General features: G+C 35.9%; 1 protein-coding gene across 2 annotated transcripts in view; it reads left to right on the top strand.

The window, feature by feature from the left end:
• Pdfr (Pigment-dispersing factor receptor) overlaps positions 1–22,382 on the top strand; it is a 204,470-nt gene that overhangs the window by 134,053 nt on the left and 48,035 nt on the right. For both annotated transcript variants that reach the window (XM_074184423.1, XM_074184422.1), the window contains exons 5-7: positions 1,866–1,957; positions 3,314–3,440; positions 13,884–14,101. In XM_074184423.1, the coding sequence (XP_074040524.1) occupies positions 1,866–1,957; positions 3,314–3,440; positions 13,884–14,101 (437 nt within the window). The remainder of the gene's footprint in view (positions 1–1,865; positions 1,958–3,313; positions 3,441–13,883; positions 14,102–22,382) is intronic.

Below are 22,382 nucleotides of genomic sequence, written 5' to 3' on the forward strand. Positions count from 1 at the left end.
GTATCCTTTGCCGAGGTTGGAACCTTCTGTCGCATAATCTACTATCCTCAAGACGTGTAGCTCTATTGAGTATTTGGATCTGATGCCGAACTGTCCGTCTGGTAAGATTCCCAGTTAGCTAATTTGGTTCTCTAGTCTTTCCAAAATGACTCGTTCTGCCACTTTTCTGATGGAAGGGGTTTGAGCTTATTGGTCTATGGCTATCCGGAAATATGTGGTTCTTCTTTGACTTTGGGATGTGAGTGACCGTTGCCTCCGTGAACGGATACGGGAAATGTTGTAGTCTGAGTACAGCGTTAATGATATACATCATTATCGCTATACCCTTCCTTGGAAGGACCTTCAGCGCCCGGTTTGGAATTTGGTCCGGGCCTGGGGCTTTCCGAGGGACTAGGCACCTTACGATGCCTCTCACTTCCTCGGGAGATGTCGGTGCCAGGGGTTGTGCGTTGTCCCTTCGTTGCCGTCTTATCCTTCTCACCGTCTCTTCGACCTGGTTTTCGATTTCTTCTACTTCGTCCGTGAACGAGACATCATTTTTTCTACACTGTCTTTTGGAATTGTTAGCAAATGTTTCCGCTTTCTCTTGGCCTGTGTAGACCAAGCATAGTTTTCGGTGTCCTTTCCAAAGTGTTGAGTTCTTCCAGACGGTTTGTCTATCTCCCTCTAGTACATTCAGCTTTTCGTTAAGCTGCTTAATGAGGCTTACTAATTCGTCTTTCTGCTGACGAAGCTTGTAATTTTACCTCTCTAGGGTTTCCGGTTTTTCCTCCATAATTTTCATCATAGGGCCCTAAAAAATCCAAAAAGGGAAGCTAAAAAAATTGAAAATTAAATTGTGTGCTTTGCACACGAGTAGTTCTGATAAGAACTCAGGTCATTAAACCATTTGGTTTTCATTCCAGGTAGTCGATCTATGGTTGTTCACAATAGAACTTAAATCAGTACTATTAACTTTCGTCTCAATACGTCTACTCGCTACGAATGCTCGACTCGAACTGAATCCACAAGGACAAGCAGTACTATAAATATTTTTTCTATCACTATCGTGATAAATTTATTTATTGTGGAGATGAAAGTTGAACATTTCTATCAAAATAACTCAATCGATTTTTTTATCAAAACAGGAAAGCGAGTTGGAGATGACCTTCCTTTTCACGAGTATTTTGGATTCTTCTATGTTCAAGTACTGTCATATAGATCATGGTTCCAGGAAGCGAATACATTGTCAACATTAATTTTTCATATCTATGAACGTTTCTGATGAGTAGCAATGTATTCTCTTCAAAATGTTCCATTATGGTGGTACTCTAAATTGGTGAAGAGGATGAACTCATTTCTATTCCAAATTCTTGTTAATGAAAATCCTCTTTGAACTGAAACAAAATTTTATCGGTATATAATTTCAGAAGCTCCAAAGTTGCTTCAATTTCGTTATATTTTTCGAATTAGTGAAATTTCATGATTTCGTTTTCACAATTCTCAGACTTCAAATGTAATATTCGTAAACAACCTCAAATTTTCTATTGATCTGTATTCATTTTTTCAGGCCTTGAGCTTCAAATAAAACTCATACTTTGTCTCTTATATATTCGACGTACGAAATTTCCCCTTTAATATTTGTTTTCAATCCTCCTGAATCTCTTTATCATTCGAAAGTATAATGACTGTCATGTGTAATTTTCACGAACTTCAGTCAGCAAAATAATTTGTTGTGTGGTTTCATATTTGACGAGAGTTTTATTTCAAATTCGTTCTGAATTCCAAAGTACATACGGAATTTGAAGTTTGCCCGATATGAATAAAATAAAATCGAAACCAATATCAAGTTTTCCAAAAAATTAACCCTTCTTTTTTTGTTACAGATAGGAAAAATTACGAGGTGTATAGAAATGGTTGGCCTCTCCTTCTCCTTTGTATCATTAGTGATATCATTGTACATATTTTTCTCATATAGGTAGGTATTATTTTTTCTGAAATTATATATTCTACAATCTTAGAACGAACTCCAAAAAGAATAAAATAATGTGAATTGTCATCAAATAAGTCAGCCACGTCATTTGTCAATAACAAATTGCATAATATCAGCACTTTTTCTGGAAGTATTATTTCATTACATAATAGTCAATGATGACACACCAAATGGAATCAAACGTTTTTCCAGAAGATCAATATTACTCATTATTCACATTATCATGGGAGCCATTGAAGAAAAATTGTTTCTTTCTATGTTATGAAAATGAATATTCATATTTTCTCATGAACCATTGTGGTTTCTTGAGAATGAATGATTCAACCACTCAAGTATAAAAAATTTTCATTCATAATGGATGTTTGTATCTGAAGTAAATTGTTGTATTCTACATTGTTCAAAAAAAAATTGTTGATATTTAAAATGTGCTTTTTTTGTTAACCAGTTATCGCACTCCTACGAACGAAAACCCTGAGAAGTCGAAAGTTGTGCGAGCTAAGGACTAACGAGGTCTTATTTTTCGACGTGTGATTCCTATAATCTTTTATTCTTTCACTTGGAAGTTTTTCAGTATTGGAAAAAAACAAGAGCATTTGAAAAATGTATCTCTCCGTTGAAGTAACAGTACTCCTTTTTCATGGATGGGTAATTATTATCGAATTTTCACAGATCATTCTGAAACTTCATGAAAATTACACAAGGAGTGAAAAGATTGAAGAAATTTCAGGAAATCCTAAAATTCAATCCCACAAAATTCAGACTTGAATTTTGTGTGTATTTAGTGCTGAAAAAATTCAAGGTTCTCCTTACCTTCTATCATTCAGTGACACATTTTTTTCTCGAATCATATTTCATAAAAACAAAATGAAGCTCAATCCGGCTCTGATTATAAGTTCATTGTTCCAACATTTTATCCCCTCAAATAAACTTTTCTGAAACCATGTTTCGTATTGTGAAAGTTTGGTAAATTTTTTCGTACTGGTCACATATTTCTATCATCAGAGCTTGTTAGATACCATAACAGGAGCCGGGCATTATGAACCATTATTTATCTTGTAGTTGGTTGTTCTCTTCATCGAATCGAAAAAAAATCGACTCCAGTAATGCATTTCGTGAATTTTCTATTTCAACGATCTCAAAAATAATTTCAAAAGAACGCTGGATTTTTTAGTTAAATTGGCACTGGTGGACTACATATAAAATTCATTCAAACACACTATTTTTTTTTTTTGACTGTAATTGTAATGAATTGTTATGATAAATTGAGAGGAGTGTTCTATTTGATTCATTATTGAATTAATTCAGCGTTATTTCTCAAACTAACTGATATTTATGTTCCAGGGTATTGAAAAACAACAGAACGAAAATACACAAGAACTTATTCATTGCAACTCTGCTGCAAGTTATCTTCAGGCTGATAAAATACATAGATCAAGGACTTGATCCGACCAATAAATTCATACACAAGGTGAGTTTCGAAGCAAGCCTAATGTGTTTTCAAAATAACAACTAACAACCAGGAACAGAATAGTAAAAACCTCTTTCAAAAACCTGGCCAACTACATAGATTTAGTTAAAGAATTATTATAATTTCAGATCAAAATTTTCATTTCAAATTTGTCTCTACTCATATGTGAGTGGCTAAATTATCACAAGATCCTTATTTCTCAGTCACTTAGTCGATGATATGGCAGGTACTCCCAATTGAAAACTTAAAGTTGTTGAATTGATTGTCAATTGAATTGGCACTGGATACTTTGATGACTTCCATGGATTTTGCAATGCACTATTGTCACATATTGTGAATACAAGTCTTTCGATTACATCAAGAAGTTTAGTGTCGAACTATGAAATTGAATAGGTATGGGGTGTTCTTTCACTCAATTTATCCTAGAGCATTTGCATTGTCCAACATAGTTTTTGTCTTCCACCGCTACTTAGTTAGCAGCTTCTCAATTCGCTTAATTCGAAGCTGGATTCAAGAATCATATTCATTGTCAGTGTGAATATTCACACTGACAATAACAAAAAGTTCCGCAGAGCACTGTATCAGGTCCACTACTATTTATATGAACTGAATTGTCGATTGTGATTCCATCCGCCTACTTGCAAATGATACTTCAACTAGCTTCTTCTGATGAAATAATCATTTTTCCCCACATAAGATATATAGTTTCAAGGAAAATTGGACACTATTTGATAGGCAATAAACCCAAACTAACTGTTTCATGGAACTCGATTTCTAGATTGTCGATGAATAAATACTATGAAATAAAGTTTGCCAAATGTAGGAAGAACTTTCTGAATTCCGTTAAGGTCTCGCCTACTAGATGTTCGTTAGAAGATTATGAGAGCGACAGAGAGAGAGAGAGAGAGAGAGAGAGAATTCTCAAGTCTCTTCCTAGATTTGACAAGTTGTATCTGGGTCTTCATTATTATTTCATAATCACTTTGAATATATCATTAATGAAAAATTAAAAAAGTATAACTTTTTCTAGCATACCTTTCACTCTCTTCCGGGTCAAACTAAGTACCTATACTGTGAAGAGAAATAATAAATTAACACTTCATTTAATGTGCTTTCGTTTTATATTTGATTAATTTGAATTTTACCTGTCTCATCGATGTTAAATTCTCAATAATGGACGTATGTCTGAGATTGTTGTAGATAACAATGACTCTCAGTCACTGTTTCTCGAAACTTGGATTTTGCATATTTCCACGACTATGTTATCTATAGTTTGAATGTTCATTACTATAGCATAAGATCTAGCTTCAGTATCCACATCTCAATTACCAATAAACTAAGTTCTATGATGTCTCTGTTCTTTAATGGATGCCTTATGTAAAATAAATTCGAAAAAGAAGTATTGTGGTCTCCTATGTCAAATTATGAAGACACGCCCGAATATGAGTAGCAAGTACTTAGACATATTCTCTGACAACAAGAAGAGTAACAGTAACCAAAATGTATGTGATGCCATCAAAATTGTAAAGAGTCTTCCATGAATGCAATTCATGACCAATTCCATAAATCACGGAGATAATATTCAAAAGCATTGGATGAAACGATTCAGTTTGATAGAGGATTCGTGGCACTCAGTAACGTGACAAAACAACCAAACTGTTTGTACTATTAATCTTGATTTATATGGTGATCCACTAAATATAATGTGATTATTTTACTTTGCGTTTTCCAACAACATTGGTGCATACTCGATGATAGATATTATTGAGTTATACTAGCTGAAAATCTATTTTCGAAGCCCAGGATATGGATAAGAAAAAAAAAACAAACAAAAAATAAATCTGTCAGCAGAAGATTTACGTCAAAATCTAAACAGTCAAGAAATATGATACTGACGTACAGCTATCGGAGTCGGCTGAACATTTTACTATAAATGAGAACTCAAGGATGATTCTTTTTTGGTAATTCCTCATTTATATGGAACATTTCTTTTTTGTATCAATACGAAATACTTACTTCATATGGTAATACCCATACAAAATATCAAATCTTAGAAATATTTAACTTTACACAAAAAAATTGTTTCTGGCGAAACAAGAAACATTGCATAAAATGCTTGGTCTTTCAAATAACAAATAACAATCATCCCAGATATGAACCAACTTCTGAATGAATCCCACAATATAAGAACAGCTTTAACGCAAGACTGGCAAGAGACACAATTGAAAAGAACAAAATTCGGGGTGGTAGGCCGTGGTCGAGTGGAACCCGAAGTATAGTTCAAGTACCTTCCAGTAGTTCAGGAGCTAACTAATTTTGTTATTCAATAATCATTTCTGATTATATAAAAATCACAATAACTATATATAGGGCTGTATATATAGCTATATATATATATATATATATATATATATATATATATATATATATATATGTATAACTATAGGGCTATTCAAATTCGTTTCTGTACATGGAGATCTCGTAAACGATAAGAGATAGTGTGTCGGTTGAATTGTGGCAAAGTTGTGTATTTCAGAGACCTATTCAATGATGTAAAGAAATCGAATATAGCTCTTTTGTTCTGGAGATGTACAGGAATAACCGAAAAATTCCAAATTATTGTTTTGCCTATATATTCTTTATTCGCAGACATATTGAAAATCTGTCAACATTTTGCTATCGACACTTGATGTGGGCTCTCAGAATATATCCATGAATCTTTTATACAGGTGTCATCTGACTTGAGACACCCCCATCTTTCAATTTTTAAATACGGACCTGAATTTTTTGTTGTAGTTTTTGGATCGTAGACGTTCACTTCATGCTGAGAAATTAAATTCAATTTTATATTTCGGGATGTTTCGGTAGTATTCAATTATAATTGTATGAATTATTCCCTTTTAAATAACGGCCCTGTAAATTGGTTGACTGTGCTGAATAAAAACATAATAGTAACTTTCACGTCTCCCTATGTATCGTAGAGTTTTTCGAGAATTTTTTTTCATTTTAAGGTACCTATTCATATTTTTTCCATTGCTCTCAGCGTTTTCTACGATGAACTTCGAATAAGAAAACCTTTTATGATTATTTGAAACATATCTACATCAAAAATATATTATATGTGTTTCAATAAGCAGAAAAAGAAATAATAGCAATAATAACATCCGAAACGAGCAGATTTTGGTAATCCCGCATCAAATCGCATCTTGTGTTCATAAGGTTTGTTTTTGACTATTTTACGTACAGTTGAGAAAGGAATTTCGGTCAAATCTGATGTTGCTTGTAATTTTTTTTTCCTCGAAACCAAATTTGATATGTAGATTCTTATATACATTGAAACATACTCTCTGTATTTCAATATTCAAATGCATCCGAATCTCATTCACTGGTATCTCTTTTTCGCATTGTTCACCAGCAGTATTGGAATCACTACACAGGAAAAAGTCTGCGTTGTTATCACATTCGTTATTACTATTAATACTTGTCCAATGACGCCACATTTTAAACAAATAACAAACATTTCAAGTAATTATAACTTCACCAATATCGAATTTCAACACTCAAATCGGGATCAGTTCCTGAACCGAACATTGACGACACAACGGCGGTACTCATCGGTATATTCTGTTGGTCACCGTAACATGACTTCAAATTTAATTTTATGACTCTTCAGTCAATCATAAAACTCGGTTAGTAAAAATTATCCAATACGAACCGCCAATTCTTCATTCCACGTGGACTAATTCGTTGCGGCATAATTCCTTTGCATTGGTTTTTTTTACCTTTGACTTCGCCGACACCTTTAAGATTACTATATCGGTTACTTCAACTATACTAAATGTTTCGTCTGCTATTGTGGCAGACATAATAAGTGATATCAGCGTTGATTGAACAGCATAGGCTGGCACTGACGATTAGAAAAAACAAAATCCAAGCTATCAGGCCGTGGTATAAAAAAAACTTTAATTGTCAAGTGTTTTGTCTGCCACTGCAGCAGACATCTTCAGTGGTGTATGTGTTAATTATAGAAACGGAAGTAGCATCTCGAGGTCCCAACAACAACTGACTGGGGAGCTCTGTATTTACTCGTATTCATACCTGTACGGGTTGGTGGGGTGTCTATGAGAATGTTTACTCCTAATTGGTCTGAATTTGAGCAAGGTTATTCTGATTGGTTCACGTTGATAAGTGTGCTGCTGGGATGTCCATCGGCGTTATATTCAAGTTCGTTTCTGGTTTTCCGGATACCACGTTCTGTTGACTCATATGCCGTATTCTTTTCTGTAGAAACTGTTGGGATGTTTGTTCGGAGTAAAAAATGGAATATTCAGTGTTACGATCTTGGTTCGGGTTTGAAAGCCGTCGTGGTTTGGAACTGTATCCTAACGTTTCGCCAGCATGAGTGGGTGACTTCTTCAGAGGTCTATTCATCCTGATGGTTCACCGATGACTGGTGATTTCTAGTTCGTAAGCTGTATTTATGTTGACACAAATAGCCCGCCTTTCTAGTTGGTGCGTTGTTATTGGCCGAAGTGTTATTACCTGTTACATTGCGTTGCACTGCTGCCACCTTAGCATCTTTTAGTATGGAATTCCAAATCCGGTTAAGCGTTATCGCTTCCTCCTTTCTGTTGTAGTTTTCTATATGTTTATGGATTTTTATGGCTTCCCGTACAAGCTGACTGTGGTATCCAAGATCAGGTGCAATTAGTTTCACATCTTAAAATAGTATCATACGATCTCCTCCACTTAACTCGTGTTCCTTTACAGCCGATTTTTCTATTTGACCTAATCTACAGTTTCTCCGATGTTCATTCAGCCTTGTACCCATGGATCTTTTGGTGGTACCGATATAAACTTTTCCGTATACCATGCCCCTGCGGAAAAGTGGGTTGGGCTACCTATAGGGCGCGTCCCCAGGTGGCGGATAGGGGAACGGCTATGGCCTGTCCGGGAAGCCAATGCGGCCTTACGGACGGGGTTGCAGGACTCCTGGTCAGTGGCAGAAATAAGTAGGGTGAGGAGAACTAAAACCCCTCAAAAGCCCTGCAAACCATACCACCGCGGACCAGCCTACCCAAGCTAAGGTGTAAGGAATCGTGCCGACAGCTAAATGGCCGCAGGGTGATATGCGGTTACGAACGATCCCCTTGAGGAACCGGGCGAAACCTCATTGTAATTAGCCTTCCTCTGGTAATGCGGGGCTCTGACAGAGGTGACCCACCCTTCCCTTGCTACTCATGGGAACATACATGAATACGGACAAAAAACAAACAGACAAAAAAACAACAAATCTCGAGGCTGGACAGCAATGCTGGGGATGTACAGAAATTTTCACCCCAAGTTACTGCTCAGAATGAGGCTGGACATAGCAACCACTTCGCGATGTAACACAAAGGCCAAAGCGTAAGCGTATTAGCGGCGCCGAGGCCAAGAGGAGAAAGAGAGCGAAAGAGGCAGGAAAGGCAACAACTATGAGTGCACCCTCCCCCTCTTTCACTCCACCTCCAACAAAAAGGGCATCTCTTGCGGCAGGCGCCAAGAGCTCCGCCTTGAAAAAAGGCAGGGAACCGGCTGCCACTGCAGGAAAGCGCCCTCACGCGAGTACCTCCACAGAAGGTTGAAGAAGCTGCGCAGCAACAGTAATGTCACTTCACCTTCCAAAACCTTCATGGAGGTCGCCTTGAGACACCTCAAGGTAGCCATCATAGATGAGACAAACCCGTACGGTAAGGTTACCGCAGAACGAGAGAGTCTCATCAGAAAACAACTGTTGGAGGAGCTGGACAAGATTATCTTCTCCGCCTCCAGCAACAACAGCAAACCGCCCACGTTCAAGTCGTGGATATACTCCGGTGTGATCATCAGAGCGGTCTGCGACGTAACGATAGAGTGGCTGAAGAAAGCCACAATGAATATCAAGTCATGGGACGAGGCATCACTTGCGGTCGTCAGCATGGATGAGCTCCCAAAGCTTACCAAAGCCTCACTCTGGATCCCGGAGGCCTTCCACAAGACGACATCCGGTGAAAAGGAGAGGGTGCTGGGTCGGCTGAAGGCACAGAACCCTGACCTGACGGTAGCAAGATGGTGCACTTTCTATCATGAGGCTAAGATGAACCCACAAGTACACCTCTTCGGCTTCGGGATCGGAGATGATGATATGGCTGTCCTAAAGAAGAAGTCGATGAGGTTAAGCTACGCGTTTACATCACTGACTATTGGGGTAACAAAGAAAAAGGAGCAGAGGGTACCTCTGGAGACCCTAGGTCCTCGGAAGGATACCTTTAGTATCCTTCCGAGTAACTTTTAAACTAACAGTAACATCGAAGGAATGTCCTGAATAAACAGTTAACGTAGCAATTCTTCAAAATTTGTTGTAAAAACTGTATAAATAACTGTTTACTGGGAAAACGTGAAGTGATTTTTCATCAGACGGTGGATGTTGAAGCTAGTAGAGGGACTATTCTTAATCACGTTTTTGAAGAAATTGCTCATGATATCATCGCTATTCATACATTTTTTGAGGAAGATCTTCTTTTCTGTTGAATATTAAAACTGGGGAAAGAAGGTATCATAAATTCACCAAGAACCTTGGTAAATGATATGGGTGAAAATTTTTGAAATTCTCACCCAAATATCCATCTACAACTCCCATTATCAATTTTTTTTCTCTATTTAGTTTCCATTCCAGGAAGAATGTTGAAGAAAAATAAGAAACAGTCATTGAACCTAATCTTTGGACCGTAGATGAAAATGCGCCCCAAAAATTCCTTAAAAATCCACCTAAATTGGCTTGGAGCTATTCCACATGTAATACATACCCCAACCTTCCTCCTTTTAATTAAGGAAGGGAAAATTCAGAAAGTGTATCTCCTGAAAATAATTCTTGTTTAGCGTAATTTCCGTTGCTGGTTATCATGTCTTCAATTTAAAAAATCAAATTAAACTGTCAGCTCATTTTCAGGCAAAAATTTGATGTTACCTTAGTGAAAATGACTTGAAACAAAGTTTATGAAATTCTAGATGAAACAGATCGCCTTACTTGTTTCAAAATTCGATGTTGTGAATTATTGATTTGCAATCAATTTAAATTGACCTTGACACAATGAATAAATATCATTGATGTAATAAATGAAATATTATTGAGTAACGACATGCATTTGAACAACTCATATTTTTTAGTGATTCATTGATTTCATTGATTGTTTCATGAAATAGTTGACCTGTTCGTTTGGGTTTCCTTCACTAGTGCTTTTCAGGTGTTTGGAATTTTCACAAGTGTTATCACAATTGAATATGCGACAAAAATAATTAATCATAAATGTAACATTCGAGAGATGATACTTAATGAATTACCAATTTTATTCAATTACTCGAAAATTATAACTCAAAACTTCTGTGCATTGACGCCTTTGTTATTTACTAGGAAATATATACAGAAGACAACTGAACGAAAGTAAAATAGTACATTTAAGGTTCGTGTTAAGGAAAACAGTGAAACTCAACAACATCCAACTCTCGGAAACAGCCAAACTCCTTGGTATGTTTATAGATAAAACCTTGTTTTGGGAGCCCCATATCGATCATATCTGCAAAAAATTGAATCAAGCGTTATTTGCAATACGACAGATCAAAGACGTGCTTAGTTTAGATGCTATCAGGACTGTTTACTATTCATTGGCGTACTCACATATGGCTCAAAATGTATTATTGTGAAATTTGGCATATGGATATAAAATTGCCGTAGACACAACTTTTTCAAGTAACTTTTTGTTAAATTCGATCTAGAAATGCACCTTTTCAATTTTTTTCAAAAAAAAAAGTTGAATTTGACAAACACTGAACGTCAGTGGGTTGCAGTTGGCCGCATCATTTTGAGTTAAATTTAAAGCACAAACAAGTGCTTTATATATATATATATATATATATATATATATATATATATATATATATATATATATATATATATATATATATAGTTGTTTGTGTATGTGTGTTTGTTTTATATATTTTTTTAACATATGTATTTAGTTAAATACCTGTTTCAAGTGTCCGATCGATGTTATACTATGGACCGTTATTATTGTTTTATATAATTTTCATATTTTTATTTATGATATGTCTTATATCATGTAAATAGTCGAAAAGACGAATAAAGTTATTATTATTATTATTATAACGCTGAAATATATCATCACTAGTTGAAATTCAATAAATAATTCTCGAAATCAACATACGGTACATATCTTAACAAAATCCAGAAACACATCACATTTAAATTATAATTTGACATACTTCAAAGGAGAAATGCTACAGGTACAACTCTCAATTTTTTAAATGGGAAGTATAAGCTTGTGATATATCTTCATTCTCTATTCAAAAATCTTATGGCTTTCAAGTTTATTGCAACAATTAAGATTAAATGAATTGAAATCATGTGGTTACCGGAATTCGATAAAATACACTCAAAGCTTATTGAAATATACTCAAAAACTCATTTCATATTGAGGTATTGATAATAAAAAAGTAAGCAAAAACCATAGCAATGCTTTTTTAGACGGTATCCCTCAAAAAACTATAAATAATTTCCGTGGCAATGTTAATTCGAAACGCCCATTAGTTGTCAGTATTTTAATTTAATAATTTTCATTAGTTTGGACTCTCATTTTCAGATATTATATAAAATGATTTGAAATCCCTGAAAGAACTGATAAAAAAAAAGAATTAAAAATGAATAGCTGAAAATAACAAATATATTAAGAAAAAAACCTGGAATGAAATATTAGTGAGATAAAATACAAGTGAAAATAGAACAATTGGACAAAAAATAAAAAGTTAAGAGATTCCAAGCCAAGTTACTTCACGAGGAAAGCAGAGATAAGTGAAAGTATTTGAATGACACAAAAATAAATATATAATATCAGACAATGGAAGTCCGAACTAATGAAATTCATCAAGAAAAATTGTCAATCATCTTCAAACATTTCGTTAACTTCAAGTCTGACGAATGGTTAGATTACCGGAAATGCATAAAATAACAGCTTTACAAATGATTGGTTATGGAGAAGACACCCGAACACAACAGGAAGTAGCTAGCCTATTTCATGGGAAATTTCCTAATTTACCGCCCATATCTCGATAAACAAAATAGAGAAGCAGTTTCGCGGGCTTGGTCATGTGGGGCAGATAGAAAAAGCAGCTGCCAATGCAATGAGTGATGAACTTAAATTAGATGGGATGCTTGAGTTTGAGGAAAACCCACATACATCGAGTAGACAGGCATTCAATACATTCATTGTTAGCCATAAATCGATAGTAAACATATTATAAGAAAATAAAATACATCCCTATAAAATGATACCTACTCAGGAGCTCATGGAAGACGATTTTGATAGAAGAACTTATTTTTGTGAGCAAATCCAATTAGAAGACGATATGTTTTCTGATGAGTGTACTTTGTCTCTTAACGGTCATGCTAATCGGCAAAATTACCGCTACTGTTCAACGGAAAATCCTCACTGGATGAGAGAAGAACACACGTAATACCCTCAAAAGGTTGATGTTTGGGCAGGGATTGTAGGAAACTATATCATTGTTCCATTTTTCATTGAGGGAAACTTGAATGGCGATATTTATTTGGTACTACTTCAAAATGATGTCAATCCAAGTTTACCAAATTTATATCCTGATCCAGGAAACCCTCAAGTTCCAGTGAATAAGATATGGAGCAGGATGGAGTACCACCACATTACCAAGTTGAAGTCTGGCAATACCTTGATACAACATTTCTCAATCAGTGGATAGGGAGGCAGGGATCGATTGAAGGGACAGCGCGATCACCTGATCTTTCATCATTAGATTTCTCTTTATGGGGATATGTGGAGAGCAATGGATTTGAATGACTCCAAAGAACGAATAATATTTGCGATTAGGTCGGTCACGCCTGATATGTTAGAAGAAGAAGTTAGGATGTTGCCAAGATGTTCGCGGTGAACATTTTAAACATCTACTTCGTCAACATCCATAATTCTTTTTCGTATTCTACATTTAATTACCTTTGGCATTACATTTTAGTTTTTGAGTGTATTTTATCGAATTTCGGTATTCACATGATTTTAATTTATTCTATCTTAATTGTTGCAATGGACTTGAAAGCCATGGCATTTTTGAAAAGATATATCACAAGCCTATACTTTCCATTTAAAAAATTGGGGGTTGTACCTGTCATTCGAAGGGGGTTGAAGGTAGGGGTGGCATTTTTACGTTGAAGAGTGTCAAATTATAATTTAAATTTGACGTGTTTCGGGATTTTGTTAAAGTATGTACCGTAACCGAAATAATGAATGTATTTCATTTGGCTTCTACACACTGTATATTTTCTGTAATATTTTCATTATTTTGAGACAAAACTGTGAAATGTCAAAGTTCATTTTATTTCAGCTTTATCTCAACGAAACCTGCATTTGTCTTCTCGAGTACACCAAAACGGCAATGTTCATGTGGATGTTCATCGAAGGCCTTTACCTGCACAACATGATAACAGTAACAGTCTTCCAGGAGTACACGTACATTAAAATTTACTGCTACATAGGATGGATTGTTCCTGGATTGATGACAGCTGCCTGGCTGATTTTCATGTTGGTGAAAGAAGCAAAAACGTGAGTGAAAACGTAATTTTTTCCACTATTGTATTGATCATCAGACTTCTCAATCATATAATTTACTTTTGATGGATGTTTCATCAACTGAAACTATCCAAAGTGGGTTCATTATGAAGTATTGAGACGTGTTTTGTGAATCATGTCTCAGTGATATTTTGTAATACACGGGATCTTCTGACTACAAACTCATTTCAGTGTTCAGTAAATTACCGATAATTGTTGGGGAACAATTTGAGCCGCGCGAAGATCAGCTGAAATTTCCTCTGGCTAGATGTTTGTTTCAGCTCGAAAGATTCACCAACTTGTGTTTCAGAAGTCACGGAAGTTATTCTATCATCCATGGATGCATACATTCCTTTTTCAATGAAACGACCTTCTAACGGCAAAACTTGGTTCAACAAAAATTTCGAGCAAGCTGTCTCCTCCAAAAATCTCGTCTACTGGCAGTGGCGCAAAAATCCCAGTGCCGAAAACCAAACCAGGTTTATCAATGCTCGCAACAGCTACAACCTCAAGATAAATGAAAGCAAGGAGCTCCACAATCAGAGAATTAGGGATAAATTGCGTGCTCATCGCAACGAGTCTAGGTACTTCTGGTCGGTAGCTGAAGCTGTCAATCAGATCTTTACAAAATCCATTCCTAACACAAGCGGATGGTTTAATTGTTATAACAGTTATAGAAAAAGCAAATCTACTAGCTGAACAATTTGCGTCCCACTCCACAGTCGATTTTCTGAGAAAGGCATCACCCACTATTCCCAGACTAGAATCTACAATGCCGGAAATTGTTTTTCGACAGCGTCTAGTAAGGCAAATTTTTAAATAGCTCAATATCAACAAGGCGTCTGTCAGGTCCTGATGAAGTGCCCGTCATCGTACTCAAAAAGTGCGCAAATTACCTCGCAACCTGTCTTATAAGAAAGAGGTTTTTTCTTCTTGTTGGAAGATTGCTCCCAAAGCCTTTTCCCAAAAAGGACAAGAAAACTTCCAAATAACTGTAGACCAATCGCTTTGCTTTCAGTGATATCATGAACCATGGAGAAAGCCGTAAACCTCAAATATTCGGAAGGCTTCATCATCTTGAGCAATCATCAATATGGTTTTCGAAAACAAAGATCACCAGGCGACCTTCTATCGTATTTCACCCATATTTGAAATAACGCAATCGAGAAACATGGAGAGTCAAGAGCTTGATTTTTCTAAGGCCTTTGATCGTGTGTAGTATGTTGGTTCAAAAATCCGTTCAAAATCTGTTTTTCCGTTAATCAGCTGTCGTCCCCATATGAACAATTCTCAGAAGTTGAGAAACTTGTGCGAGCTAAGGACTAACGAGGTCTTACCTTTTAACTTGTGATTCCTAACACAGTTGCAAAATCATTCCAGCTTCAACCAGATAAATTATCTCTAAGAAAATATCTGGTCGAGGCAGGAATCGAACCCACGGTCTTCCAATCGTGAGTCGGGCGCTCTACCACCGCGGCCAATTCCACAAACTGGCCAAACTTCGATGCTATGACTAGTCGGATCATTTTTGTGTATGGATCTTAAGCTTTCTGAAAGAACGTTTCCTGCAAGTGGCTGTCGATGGAAATCTCTCCAATACTTTCACCATTAACGCTGGTGTTCCCCAGGGATCCATATTGTCTCGAACTTTCTCTTTATTGAATATCAACGACTCATTGAAAAAAAAAAGAATTTAATATATTGCTTTGCTGACGACACCACACTTATCTCGTCAATAAATATAGATCCCAAGACATCGGCTGCAGAAGCACATCTTCGCCGACAGCAGGAGGTTGAATATCTTAATGGATATCTAGAAGTAATTTCGAATTGAGCTGTTTCCCGCGGCTTCGCCCGCGTAGACTTTGGTGTGTCACATTAAGTTTCGTGACAGACCATTTTGAACAAATATTTACATTATTTTTTTATCAACCCAAAACTTCAGGTTTTCAACTTCAGAACTGACAAAATTCAATACAATCTTCAAACCTCCATTTTACCTCTTGTGGGTGGAAATTCCTGATTTCTTTTTTATGCTTATTTAGCTATACAAAGAACCTACCTGCATTTTTCAAGATCCGAGGTTAAGTAACTTTGGCTGTACGTTGATATAAGAGTGTCAGTCAATCAATAGCTAACCACTTATACCCACGTTTCATTCAGAAGTGGACATAAGGATTATCATTTTGTGATAATGAAAGAAAAGACTGGAGTTTGTTCTTTCTAGAAGGAATATTTGAAACTCAATCTTCTAGAAAGTACTATAATTAACAGAATAAAAACTCCCAATATCTGAATTAGTCCTTTTATAAACGATAACTGAGTAATAATCATTACCTTATTGACCCGTTTTACCCATACATACCTGTATTTACCTGTTCTTAGTGGTGAATTGAGTATTATTTCCGCCTCTGAGTCCAACTTAGAGTTAATCATCTAATCATCTGATTGAATCGTAGGAGGATGGAGGATGGTTAAAATTTCGGAGCAATTTATAGGTCCTGCTTGGGAAAGCTCTTCTATAATGGAAAACGTGTCATGGTTTTGTAAAACTTTCACAATGAGAATCACAGTGAGATGTATCAGTCAACACAAGCGTTTTCATTCAGTTTTTGGAATAACCGACAACCGAATTTCATGTGGATGGAACTGACAGTTCATTAATATTTTTTATGCAATTCACGCCCGTCGCAGTGACCAATTTTCTTGTGAATACTAAGATTTTATCCCTTGCAGTCTCTATAGGGCATTGCAAATGATTTTTGGGAAAAAAATCAATAGTAGTATTAAAATGGAAATAACAGAAATTAGTGTACGGGGATGAAATTAAATCAATTTTGGTTGTGGAAAATGTTTTTCGATGATTTCCATTCCTTATACATGGAAAAGTTGCATACAAAAGTTATAGGAGATATGAAGATCACTCTAATAAAATGTATAAAATCACATTTGTCTAATTACCACTAGTTGATTTTGTTTATACGTTCGGTTTCGGGTTTGACCTCATTATTTTTATTCATTTCATTAAAGTGATCATGAATTACCATAAAATAATCTGCACAGATTATTCACCTAATGTATTAACAATTGGACCATTTTTTTAACCGGAAACAAACTTATCATCGAGAATATCTGGCAGCCTTACTCTCAAGTTTCAAGTTTGGAATAATATCACCTGATCGTCTCACTTTGCTTCAGTTCATAAAATCCCATACGTTGTTTGAAAACGGAAATGATTTTTTGTCAATGTCGGTTTGATCAGCTTTTTGGATTTTTCATTTCACTGATGTTTTTTTTTCCGATGTTTCTTTCTTGTCGAGACTAGTTACGAAGACTAAATGGATGAATAATCGATGTATTAACGATTTTTCTCTTATGCTATATGGGAATAGGATTTTTGTAGAAGAGTGTCTTGTCACTGATTGTGAGTAATATTCACCATAACGTATAGAAACAGCAATTAACTCTGGAAATCCTTCTCAAATATGAATGAAGGACTTCATGTTACAAGTTTTCAAGGTTTCATACTGAGAAGGGTTCGATGTATTTCAACGAAACTCTTGATTCCTTATGAGTTACTTCAATAAGCAATTCCTCAAACCATTGCCATTAGTAGTCTGGCGTAAATAATTTGCCCTTCAACTAAATATAACAGATTTGCAGACAGCTCCTAGTAACTCCAGCTACTTCCTCAGTAGCCTGGTTCTGGATTCAAGAATCCTCATCTTATGATAGCTTTCTATAGATCAGAGGTTCTCAGACTTATTTTGTCTACCGCTCACTTCGAGAATTAATTATTTTCTGGCGTCCCCAAATTTTTTTACTTTATTACATCTTAAAAATCACAATCGCAGTCATTATTTCATAATTGAATCAGATGTGTCATGTGAAAATAAAACTTTCTGATGAGGGTTATGTAAAACACCATTTTGTAATATTAGAAAAACTTTTATTCATGTAATTAAAACAAACATTTCAATTTGAATTTTAAAACTAATTTAATGTGAAGGACGAATTTGATGATTTTTAACAAGTTTGTTAATATCAGGCTCGAATTTACCCAAAAACAGTCACCGCGTTCGGTAATCTGTAACGGATTTAATTTTTTAGTTAACAACGTTGCCACAACACTAAATCCATGTTCACACAAATACGATGATGAGAATGCTATCAGAACTCGTCGAACGATGGACCACAATCCAGGGTACAATTGCGGGATTGGCTCTTGTAGCCAAAATTCTTGGTATCCATTTTTCAATTTTATTTTTACTTCCTCGTTCGTTATCAATTTTATGAGTTCTTCTTCCTGCTGGGGTGATCCTGCTGTGTTGACATTTGGAAAAGGATCCAACACCCAGTCCGGTATTTCCAATTTTAAAATGTCCTGGAATCGTTCTGCAAAATCACTGTGGAGGTTCTCCAAATGTTGGCAGTAAACAAGCAAGTCGTCATTGTTGAAGAATACTGCTGACAAATTAGGGAAATTGCGAAACTCACGTCTGCCGATATCATTCTCATATAGGAGCAATTTGGTTACAAAAGCAGCAATAACATTTTTTGTTTCAATCAAATTCAAGTTGTCACCTTGGCGTTGGAGATTGACATCATTAAATAATTTATACAGGTCTGTCAAGTATGCAATATCATTTTTTGAAGTGATCAGGTTGTCGTGCAATTATTTGTCTTTGTTTTCCAAGAACTCTATTACAGAGTCAAATAGATTGTAAAATCGAGTCAGACAGTTACCTCTCTATAACTAAGGCACTTCTGTGTGAAATAGCAATCGGTTGAAATCTTCATCATTAGCTACACAAAGCTGATTAAATAATCTATCATTTAAAGAGCTGTTTCGGATTTTATTGACTGCTTTGATGATATATTGCAGTGATTGAGAGAGGCGCTCACTCAAATCTTTTGCAACCAAATGTTGCCTATGAATGACGCAATGTACAGCGAGCAAATCTGGAAGTTCATTTTTTAAGTACGCTATGAAGCCTTTGTGACATCCTGTCATAGCCGGAACGCCATCCGTAGCAGCTGATATAATATTCTTCAGTGGAATTTCTTTCTCATCACAAAATTTTTCCAGTGTATTATATATAGTTTCTCCTTTTGTATCCGTCTCTAAATTTCTGGCAAATAGTAGTTCTTGATATATTTTCTCATTTTTAATAAACCTTACGTATGACAACAACAATGCTTCATTGGTTGGTAAAGTGGACTCATCTAACTGAATTGAGAATTTAGAAGTCTCCAGATGATTGCACAAAGACTCTTCAATGTTTTCAGTCATCTCATCAATTCGTCTTTGCACGGAACTATTGCTCAAAGGAATTTTTTTGGTAATATTTGTCGCTGGTTTATGAAGCACAGTAGTTATCACTTCTTTTATTGCCGGTAAAATTTAATACTCTCCAATAGTGTGAGGTTTACCTGTTTGAGCAATTGGCAAGGAGATATTTCAGGAAGCTCGGAGTCCGTCGTCGTCTTGTTTAGAAGCCGCTAAAAAAAGTTATGACACAATTGGCTGAGCCGAGTGTTTCTTTTCCAGGTCTTGAAAATGACTCACACTTTTGCTTTTTTTATCTGAATGCATTTCATTCAAATGATCTTATAGCTTTGAGGGTTTCATCGCCTCATTCGAAAATGTTTTCTGACAAAGAAGGCACATAAGCGAAGATGGACTTGTGGGATTTTCAATAAATCCATATTTTATATATTCCGCACTATACTGCCGTTTCTTCTTTTTTGCTTACGACATAATTTTGTCTTCAAAAATGCCGAAGTAAAGAATCGAATATTAAAAACTTGCCAATGATATCACTCACAGTATTCACCACCGCACTTACAGCACTTCACCTAGCTGGTCGCTAACTAAATTCACTTGTTTTCGTAATATCGTCGAATAACTAGTAACATTACTGACTGGATGGCGCGCGCGCTTTTATATGAGGAAGCGGGCGGGCCTAGTACTTTCGAGAATGGAGACTAGAAATTTCACACTTCGCATTAAAGCTTACCGTCATCTATTGTACAGTTTGACAATTATCGGACAGGTAATAGTTACTGTCTAGTCCCCTAGATGGCGTTACACGAGGAAACGCGCGTTAAGCGTAAAGAAGCGGTAAAGTTTGTGTTTAAAGCAAAAAAACACTTTTAAATTAGTCATCGCTTCCCTAAACTGCTTCAACGCCCCCCAATCTTCTCTGTGCCCTTTACTGCCCCCCTATAGGCCTCCAGCGCCCACAACGAGGCGTTATCGCCCACTTTGCGAAAGACTACTATAGATGATTTGAAGTTCTTCTGAAACAGAAACGACTATATCGGTATTGATTAGCCGATCTTGTTCTATGACTCATATTTATTTCAGTAGTTCGACGAAGTGTGAAATTTTTCACCAAAGAGAAGTGTTTCCCTCGTAATGGATGACATAGAAAGGAAATGAAAGCCAATGTTCCTGTCAAGAAGAATCATTGTTTATTATTTTGTATTATAACCATCTCACCCGAATATCTCTAGTCCAATATTTCATTCATGTATCTTCTCTCAGCTTGCAAATCCGTTGACAATGGAATTTTGAATTGTTAACATTCACCACGGAATGTTGTTAACCACATTCAAACAAATTTCTGGCTGGTTTGTATGTAATCTCCGAATCGCCGTTAGATTCACTGAAATCGAGTCCTCCGGTTTTCTCTCATCGAACGTGTACAGACTATTTCTCGTTTAATTTAAAAAGTTGCGCAATCTCAAGAAAACTTCGCCCGCACTATCATCTCTTTCAAAAACCATTGGCTCGATGTAGATTACTCGTTTTTTAATGGCTCTGCGAGTTCATCTGGCATTATGATTAAGTTGTTATATTATCATTACTTTTTCTGTTGTATAAAACGCAGAGGGGTTTTATATGGAATTACATTTTTCAATTTGCTGTAAAGTTCTAAGCTCAATAGCAGATTTTCATTCCGCGTTCACCTGCAAAAGAAATGAAAAATTATTCAAATGCTGAATGTTTCAGATTGGTGCAAAATGAGGAAAATCGTATGCCAAAGAAATGATTATTGAATAATCCAATGTTGAATAATGATACTAATAATGTACATACAGAAAATTAGTATCATCATTTTTAAACCACGTTTCACATAAAAAAAATTATGTGCTTGCTGATTCCAATTTTATGATACTGTCACCAGTTTATTCCTAACGCACACTCAACACTGAGCATCTGTCTGACAAGAGAGGAGGAGCCTGCCTTCCGCTCACGTATTCTTGAGAAAAAAAGAAACCAGACGAACTGGCGCCATTACGCATTAGGTAACAAAGCGGTTTACCATCCCATAAGAAGTTATCACTTCGAAAAGAAGTTCGAATATCAGTGGTCATGTGTTCTTGTCTGGAGTTCACTATGATATTCATTAGGGCTGTTTACAATGTACACCAATGAAGTGTTTAAAAATATAAACTTTTTCAAATACATAGAATGATCTTGAAGTTTTCAAAAAATGATAAGTCAGAAAGATTCTAGGAGAATTCTGGAGATGTACAAATTCATGACAATTGCACATTCATCTTTTTGGAATTTCATGCTGATAACAAGTCTGTATTTTTCTACTATCCTTAAGGACTCATTGGAATACATTACTTCTTAAGTAATTACTTCCTAAGTAATGTATTCCACAGTAGGTTTCCAACTTCAGAACTGACGGAATCGTTAAATCCCTATTTTCCTCCCTTGGGGATGTAAATTCCTGATTCCCTTTGGTAATGCTCATTTACGCTATACAAAGAACCTACCTGCATATTTCAAGATTCTAGATTCAGTAGTTTCGGCTGTGTCAGTGTCAGTCAAACAATAAGTACCCACTAATACAATATTGAATAGCGTCAGCAAAACAAACCGAAAGGGTTCAAAAAGAATACATTGAAAGGATTGGGATGAAGTCCATTGGTAATCCTACCAATCCTACTCCGACTAATATTATAAATGCATAAAGTTGGTGAGGATGGATGAATATGATGTATGTATTTACGTTTTTTACTTTTTCACGCCTTAACAGCTCAACGGATTCAAATGTAGGTTGGAATATATATCTTGACCTGGAATAACACATGGCGTAGGTTCTCACAGTAACGAAGGTGAAACAGCGGAAAACAACCAGTATTGTGGGTACCTATTGATTGACTGACACTCTTATATTAACGTACAGCTGAAGCTACTGAACCTAGGATTTCAAAATATGCAGGTGAGTTCTTTGTATAGCGTAAATAAGCATCA

Source organism: Leptinotarsa decemlineata, unplaced genomic scaffold, assembly GCF_025532065.1.
Source record: "Leptinotarsa decemlineata unplaced genomic scaffold, Ldec_3_MD MMD2_tig00026354_RagTag_RagTag, whole genome shotgun sequence".
In the NCBI taxonomy this organism is placed as follows: Eukaryota; Metazoa; Arthropoda; class Insecta; order Coleoptera; family Chrysomelidae; genus Leptinotarsa; species Leptinotarsa decemlineata.